The following is a 9,621-nucleotide window of genomic DNA, read 5'->3' on the forward strand; positions in this document are numbered from 1 at the left end:
CAAGCAAAATTGTTTTGAATGATTGAATGATTGATTAATGGACAAACGGATGACTAAAAAAATACCTGATAGATGGATAGAAAGATTGGAAAACGGATTAAATGAAGGAATAAAAAACTGAATAGATAGGTGGAAGGATAAATGTACGAATGGAGGACAGAAGCTCAAACATCAGCGGTTTATCCCATGGTTAATTGCAAGAATCGCGTTCATTCGTTCGTTCATTCGTTCGTTCGTTCGTTCGTCCGTTTGCTCATTTATTTATGCTCATATTCATTAATTCATCTATTTATTCATTCGCTCGTTTATTCGTTTGTTCGTTCATTCGTTTGTTTGTCTGTTCATTCTTTTGTTTGTCCGTTCGTTCGTTCGTTCATTCACTCATTTACTGATCTATTCATTCATTTAATCATTCACTCATTCATTTATTTATTCATTTAATCGTTCACTCATTTATTCATTCATTTAATCGTTCACTCACTCATTCATTCATTCATTCATCCATATGTCCATCTGTCCATCCATCCGTCGTCCCCAAGAGTTGTTTGTAAACAAGAGTTATGTGACATAACTGAGTGTGGTCATTGTCATTCAAATTTGGACACGACAACAACAACAACAACAACAACAACAACAACAACAACAATAACAACAACAACAACAACAACAACAACAACAACAACAACAACGATAATAATAATAGCAACAACAATAACAATAATAACTATAATTATAAATAATAATAAAAATAGTAATAATAATAAAATCATCATCATCATCATCATCATCACCTCACCCGGACTCTAGCCTCCGTAAGACTCGTCCAGGCGGCAATCTCTTCCCTCGTTGCCATATCTGGATATCTGGGATCATGGTTATGATGATGATGATGATGACGATGACGATGATAATGATGATGATGATGACGATGATGATGACGATAATGAAGACAATGATGATGACGATGATGATGATGATGACGACGATGATGATGATTATGATGATGACGACGACGATGATGATTTTGTCGTTGTTCGCTGAGGGCAAGTGCCAAGAAGTGGCCAAAAAAATTTTACGAGGCGGACTTGAATTTTATAAATAGAAAATTTGAAGCTCTTTTTCAGGCAGGTTTTAATGAATCGGTGCCCAAATCAGAGTTTTTTCCCTTATAGTTATTTCGTTCAATTTCATCCAAAGCCATGCTAGAGTAAATTTTGGCTGATGTGTCTGTGTTCGTTTTTTTTTTAATGGTGTAGGTTCGATTGTTGTTGTCATGGGTGTATATCAGTTATTAACAATGAAATAATAAAAATTCGTAATTATAAATAACTGTAGTAATAATAATAATAATAATAATTATGTAATGAAATAATAATAGTAATAATAATAATAATAGTAATAATCCTTTTATTTTCTAACTCCAAATACCAAATATTAATAATGAAATAATTATAAAATCCTATTTAATCTAAAATGCTCGTCTATCTAAAATAATAATAATAATAATAATAATAATAATAACCTGTTTCTCTGGAATGTGGCTTCCAGTTCTTGAAGCTGCTGACTCGTAAAATGCGTCCGCTGTCGTCGTTGCCGTTTCGACTTCTTGTCTCCATTGCCTCAAAAAAAAAAAATAATAATTATAGTTAATAATTAATTATAATTATTATTCTATTTGTAATATTACAGATGACTATGAAACAATTATATACAATGCCAAAGAGGAATTTGAAAATTGTTTAGTCTGGTTAAGATAGAGAGAGAGAGAGAGAGAGAGAAAGAGAGAGAAAGAGAGAGAGAGAAAGAGAGGAATGGTTCGCTGTTGGGTTTAGCTGAGAAGAAATGTTACTAAGTAATCGACAATGATGTGAATTATATGATATCAACAATATATATAATATAATATAAAATAATAATAAAACATATAATTTAATATTTACCAGAAGTAATATAATAATATAATATATACATATATTATTATTTTGGGTTAAGTACAATTATTTTTAAAGATCACTGTGTTTTCGGCATTAATTTTTAATAAATTGAGAAAATAATCTTTATAAATAATTGTAAATATTATGACATAAACAATAACAGCGACAACAACAACAGTAACAACAACAACATTAACAACAACGACAACAGTAACAACAACAACAACAACAATAATACTAATAATAATAACTAATGCTACTACCTTCGCCACTAGAACTAGCGTCTTCATTGTCAAAATTATTATTATTGTTATTTGTTGTTGTTGACGACGAGGTTGTAGTAGTTGTAGTGGCGATTCCTGTTCCGGTCGAGTTATTATTATGTCTATGTTTTGTTGACGATGTTGTTGACGATGATGACGTCATTTGCTGCGAGTTGTTGTTGTTGTTGCTGTTGCTCTGCAGTTTCGTTACTGAATCTGAAGTAGAATCTAAAGGGATGTTTACAAATTTAAAAAAAAAGGTAACCTTTGTATAGCTCCTAAAAAATTTTGCACTTCCAATATTTTGATTTTTTTTTATATTTTAACTGTTTTAATGAAAAAATTGCTTAATCTAAAATAAATTTCACATTTCATATCTTCTCTCTCTCCCTCTCCCTCTCTCCCTCTCTCTCTCTCTCTATCTCTCTCTCTCTCTCTCTCTTTCTCTCTCTCTCTCTCTCAAACATACAAACACACACGGTACACACCTAAACTTTGCAGATGTCGTTTTTGTTTCTTCAACCTCTCCGTCCCACCCCCGCCCCCACCCCCACCCCCACCGCTGCTACTACCCAACAACGACAACGACGACGCGGACGTGCTGGATGAAATCGTCGTCGCGACAGGAAGCGATGACTGAAAACCGCCATCTTGAAAACCAAAATGGCCTCCGACCACGTGACTTCCGTTTCCTGTTCCGCTGTGCTGGTTGTTGAGGCTTCGTAGGATTGATGACGGGGGTGGAGGAGGGGGTATGAGGGAGTGGAAATCTGAGACGAGGGAGTTGTTGGTGGACGCGTGGTAGTGCGGGGGTGTTAGGCCTCCAAGAAATGAAAGTGTCGAATTGTTGTTGAGATTGTGTAGATTGTTGTTCGTGCTGCTAAAAATGTTATTGTCTGGTGAATTGCTGTTGTTGTTGTTGCTGTTGTTGTTGGGTTTGGCGCTGCGATCTTTGTGGCTGCTGTTGCTGCTGCTGCTGTTATTGTTGTTATTGTTTAATAGGAGAAGGTTGTTGTTGTTGTTGTTGTCTTTTGATTCTTTTTTGATGAAACTGAGTGGAGTTGATGACGTGTGCAAGTTGCTGTTGCTGCTGCTGTGGCTACTACTGTGGCTGCTGCTAAATAAGCTGCATATCTGTGGCATTGCTTGGGAGAGAATGATGGTGATGGAGATGATGATAATAATGAGATGATGATGATTATGTTGATGTTGACAATCCTAATAACCTCATGATACTAATATGAACCCATGACAATAATGTTATGAATTTAGCATTATTTTTCATTACTATTTATTCATTATTTTATAATTTAAATTAATTTAGTTTAAAAAAATGATGTATTAACCTAGATTGTGCTGTTGATTTAGTTGATGTTGTTGATGTTGTTGCAGTTGATGTTGCTGATGTTGTTGCTGCTGGTGGTGGTAGTGTTGCACTGCGACTGCAAAGTGTGGGTCCAAGTATAAGCTTGACGGATCGTGAAAAGAGTCCATTTTGTTGTTGTTGATGTTGTAGTTGTTGTCGCTGCTGTCGCTACTGCTGCTACTCTTTTTACTGTTGAATGGCCGTAGTCGTTGATGTCACACGGTTACTGATGATATTTTTATTGATGTTATTTTTGTTTTTGTTGTAGCAGTAGTAGTACGTAGTAGTAGTAATAATAGGTAATAGTAGTAGTAGTAGTATAGTGGTAGTAGTAGTAGTAGTAGTAGTAGTAGTAGTAGTAGTAGTTGTAGTAGTAGTAGTAATAGTAGTAGTAGTAGTAGTAGTAGTGGTAGTAGTCCTTGTTGTTGTTGTTACTGTTGATGTTATTGTTGTTGTTGTTCTTATGGTTGTTGTTGTTGTTGATAAGATTGTTGTTATAGATCACGTTAACCCGTAGCTTATGTTGATGTCGTTGATGCTAAAATTAAACTCAAGGGGGTTCGATTGTTTCTGAAATTTCCAATTTATACAATGTATTCATTCAAGTGTTTAAAAAAATCTGTGATGAAGTTGGTTTTCGTTATGTTAAAAAAAACTAAATTTTCATAAATTATTTTAATGAAATAAATGACCCATTTTTCTAATACATACATTCACACATGCATACATACATACATACATACATACATACATACATACATACATACATACATACATACATACATACATACATACATACATAAATACATACATACATAGATAAATACATACATACATACATAAATACAAACTCAAATAAATACATACAAACATACATACATGCATACATACATACATACATACATACATACATACATACATACATACATACATACATACATACATACATACATACATACATACATACAAACATACCTATATACATACGTACACACGTACATACTTACATACGTACACACACATACAGGCATACACTAGCACACAAAATATGCAATCGAAATTGAACGTGTAACTCTTCTAACCTCAGTAATTAATACACCCAGCACAAAAGATAACAATTTTTTTTATGACGTTTTACAAAAATAAGTTTATTTATTTTGGTGACAGTGACTCAAAAATAACAATAATAGTAATAATCACATCAATAACAATAATATTAATGTTGGTACATAGGAACAAAACTAACGCCAACAATAACTAGAAAATACAATAATAATAAAATATAAAAAGAAAAAAACAGCTCTAGACGCATATCCGTACGCTTTAATAATGGGAATAATAATAATAATCCAGGATTGAATTTGAAATCTTTGGGATTGTTAGAGTTTATCCTTTAAATCCACGGATTTCTTGCATTTATACTAGCGCTACAAAAATTTACATTTCACTGGCCGGCCGTGTTGAATTTAGCCTGATTAGCATATTTAAACTCCGCCAGCAGCGTTCCTATTGGATGACATTTTTGATGAGTTGTTCGTGATTCGTCTGAGTGCAAAGCCGTCAGCCAATCGAGCGTGATGTCGTTCGTCTGGTGATCTCATTAGTTGCTGGAGTTTGTGGTGGTAGTTGCTGAAGTTGTTGATGTTTTTGTTGATGTCATATATATTTGTATTTGTGTATATATGACAAAAAGTTAATGTAATGTACTTGTTGCTGTAACATTAGCAACAACAGAATTTTTGAAATATAGTCGTAATAAAAATAGTAATAGTTGGTTGTAGTAGTAGTAGTAGCGGTAGTAGTAGAAGTAGTAGTTGTAGTAGTAGGCAGTAGTAGTAGTAGTAGTAGTAGTGGTAGTAGTAGTAGTAGTGGTAGTATTAGTAGTACTAGTAGTGGTAGTAGTGGTTGTAGAAGTGGTAGAAGTAGAAGTAAAGTAATTAAAGTTTGTTGTGTAATAATTGGAGTATTTTTATTGTTGTTAATGCTATTATTGTTGCCATTGTTGTTATTGTTGCCATTGTATGCAGTTTTACATAACGCAAGAGAATGACTTTTAAAAGGTTAAAATTTGTTATTTTTATAAGAAATTAATTAAAATTAATTAAACGAAAATAAAATTAATTAATTTTGAAAATGTTTTTCAGAATTTTATTAGAATTTTCGCTTATTTTATAGTTAAGAATTTAAAACAACATTAACGCTAACAAATACACACACACATACACGCACACACACACAAATACACACTCACGCAGACACAAACACACTTACATGTACAATTGTACATACTCATGTACACATACCCATATACACACCCAAACAAATATTCAAATCACTTTCACTTAAACTCACACACATACATCTAGACACACCAAAATACATACACACCCATGTACACTTACAATGTTTCACACACACTCACACAAACACGTACACATACACAAACACACACACAACATCACATCACTGGAATTGAAGAGCAATTGAACGAGTTAAATGGACATCAATAATAGAATAGGCACTCCAATTTAATGTTTCTATAACAACAACAACAACATCAACAACAACAACATCATCAACAACCACAACAACATCAGCAACAACAAAATTAAAATTGTTGTGGTATCAATTATATGATTACCCTTTCATTACGTAACTGGAGAGCAGAGATTGTTTGTTAGGGGAGTCACATGTCTTCATGACGTAAACACTTTGTCACTATTGGTGTTGTTGTTGTTGTTGCTGTTGTTGTTATTGTGGCTGTTGTTATTATTATTATTGTTGTTTTTGTTGTTTCAAAAACAAAATTCCTGTTGATTAACTTGTTGACGCACAGTTTTCTTTGCGCGAAACGTTTTGTTGAATGCTAATATTGATGTGTTGTTTGCTTTTGAAAGATGTCGCTGACTTTGTTGTTGTTGTTGTTGTGATGTCACTGCTATATTGCTATTGTGGGGCTGGAATTTTTGTTGTGAGGATGTTGTTGTTTTTATGACAATGTTGTTTTTGTTGTTGTTGCTGTTGTTGTTACGGTGATCTCATTGCGGCTATGATGACGTCATTTTTATTGTTGCTTTTGTATCAGTAAAAAATTTCTACTCACACTTTTATAGTTTATGAATCGTTAAAACAATCCGACAAATTAACTTCTATAGAATTAAAAGTTTTGTACTTATGTACGTGCATTCGTTGTATGTAAAAAAACACATAAACACAGACACTCACAAACACACACTTACACACACACACATACACACACAAACACACACACTAACACACACACGGAGGATGATGAAGATGATGAATGGTTAAGTTCCGTTACAACTAAGTTGGAGATTAGTTGTACCATTTCATGTTTGTACGAGCAGTGGAGCCATGGTGATGATGATACCAATGATGATGATGAAGATGATGATGAGGATGATGATGAAGATAAGGCTGTTAATGGATGGATAGATTGATATTTGGATGAATGAATGAATGAAGGAACAAACGAACGAACGAATGAACGAACAAAATGAGTGAACGAACAAACGATTGAATGAACAGCTGAATAAATAAACACAAACACGATCAACACAAACAAACAGATAGACACAAACACACAAATACACAAACACACAAATACATACATAGCATTCTAATGCACGATTTTCATTAAGGTATTGCTACAACCAAAAAAAAACCAAGAAAACTGTATTAGTATATGCGACTAGATGACGATGGCGACAATGATGATGATGAAGAAGAAGATGATGATGATGTTTCTATTGATGTTGATAATGATGACGACTAATATTAATACTATTACTGCTGCTGCTACTACCATAATATATTTTTACTATAATTATAATAAATAATATAATTAGCAGTAGTAGTAGTAGTAGTGGTAGCAGTAGTAGTGGTAGTAGTAGTGGTGGTAGTAGTAGTAGTAGTAGTAGTAGTAGTAATAGTAGTATTAGTAGTAGTAGTAGTAGTAGTAGTAGTAGTAGTAGTAGTAATGATCCATTCATTTAATTGGTTGAACTGTATTCAGAGTTAGTTTTTATTCAAGTTTTCTGTTTCAATCACATCAGATGATGGAATGAATAGAAGAATAAATGTATGTATGTATGTTAGTGTGTATGTATATGTATGCGTGTGTTTATATGTGTGCGAATGTGTGTATGTATATGTGTATATATGCGTGTGTTTATAAGAGTATGTATGTGTGCAAATGTGTGTGTGTGTATGTATGTGTGTACACACATTTTTGTATTGATGCAAATCACTGGACCGAGCTGAAACAATATTTTCGCACTTCCAATTTTGTGTACACACTGTACAAGTATGTCGTTCGTTTGTATGTTTGTTTGTATGTCTGTTTGTATGTATGTATGTTCACATATACATACATGCTAACATGCAAAAAACAAACAAACATGTGCATACATACAAACATTCATACATACAAACATACGTACATACAAACATAAAAACATGTCTATAAACCTACATACCATCACTGCTTTGCAACTTGAACAAACAACAATAAAAATAATAATAAAAAAAACTGAAAATAATGAAACTCTAATATTAATAACAACAAAATTATTAACTTTAATAATTGTCTCATTATTCCGAATATTATAAGTTTCATATGTTTGTATGCATGTGTGTATGTGTCTATATATCTATTTATCTATATATCTATGTATCTATATGTCCATGTATTTATATGTCTATATATCTATACAGGAATGTATGTATTTACATAGTTTTATATGGACAAGCAGCGTTTGCACTTGGCAAAATTTATTAGAAAAACATTTAGTTAAGGATTAAATATTAAATGAAGACTATTGTTGGGTTTTGTTATTGTTGAGAATTACTTGTTGTAAGTGTTTGCACGTTGGTTTGTCTGTCTGTTTGTTTGTCTGTCTGTCTGTTCTTCTATATGTTTGTCGGTTTTTCTAACTATATCTGTCTGTTGATCTGTGTGTGTTTGTTTTATACGTGTTTGTATGTGTATATGGTGTGTGAGTGTGTGTGTGTTTGGGTGGTGTGTGTGAATGTATGTTGTTAATCTCTAAATTATGATATCTCGCTTATTATAAAATTGTTTTTAAATCATTAAAACAAATGAAAAATATAATCTTGCTAGTTTGTTTTGTATTCAGAATAGTCACTGTGATTTTTTTTTACTTAAATTTTGTTGAAATGTTTGTGGAAGGTTGAAAAAAAAATCTCAAAAAGCTTGTAAAAAAAAATTAAATTAACTGAAAATAATTCTCATCGCCATCATCATTAATCTCCTTTCTTTGGAGTTAATATACCTATTGCAAACATCATGAGACCGTCATCATCATCACAACCATCTTATCATCCAAAATCAATTATTATCATATATTATTTCATCATCATCGTCTTCATCATCATCACAGCCAGCATCATCATCATCATCTTTGATGTATATCACTCAGAACTGCTCCCTTCTGACCAAATGTACATGCTCAGGTACACACACTCACACGTACACACACATACACAAACTTATATATACACACACACACATATATACACACACACACACACACACACATATATATATATATATATATATATATATATAAATATATATATATAATGGTCCTAGTGATGTATTTCTTTAAAATGCTTTACTTAATAAAAGTTTATTTGAATTGAATATATATATATATATATATATATATATATATATATATATATATATATATATATATATATATATATATATATATGTGTGTGTGTGTGTGTATATATATATAGGTCTAAATGTGAATGTGTGTGTGTGTGATATGTGTATGTGTGTGCGTGTGTGTGTGTGTACATGTGTGTCGTTTCGTTTCGTTTCGTTTCGTTTCATATACACCGAAGTCACGCACGGACCACCAAACAGCAGATCTACAAAGTCAATTGCACTCTAGTGGCCGAAATTATTTCGTCTTCGATAATAATAATACTAAAACTTATAATAATATTAATATTGAAATAAATAATAATAATTATGATAATTATTATTATCATGAAGTAGTAGTAT

At 32.2% G+C, this 9,621-nt stretch overlaps 1 protein-coding gene across 1 annotated transcript in view; it reads right to left on the minus strand.

Annotated features, from left to right (window-relative positions):
• HELRODRAFT_112977 (hypothetical protein) overlaps window positions 1-3,058 on the minus strand; it is an 11,607-nt gene extending 8,549 nt beyond the window's left edge. The window contains exons 1-4 of the mRNA XM_009022755.1: window positions 2,686-3,058; window positions 2,198-2,425; window positions 1,523-1,619; window positions 797-863 (exon numbers count right to left, since the gene is read on the minus strand). Of these exons, the coding sequence (XP_009021003.1) occupies window positions 797-863; window positions 1,523-1,619; window positions 2,198-2,360 (327 nt within the window). The 5' untranslated portion in view covers window positions 2,361-2,425; window positions 2,686-3,058. The remainder of the gene's footprint in view (window positions 1-796; window positions 864-1,522; window positions 1,620-2,197; window positions 2,426-2,685) is intronic.
• Between the last annotated feature and the right edge of the window lie 6,563 nt (window positions 3,059-9,621).

The sequence above is a fragment of the Helobdella robusta genome (assembly GCF_000326865.2).
Source record: "Helobdella robusta unplaced genomic scaffold HELROscaffold_33, whole genome shotgun sequence".
Classification (NCBI taxonomy): domain Eukaryota; kingdom Metazoa; phylum Annelida; class Clitellata; order Rhynchobdellida; family Glossiphoniidae; genus Helobdella; species Helobdella robusta.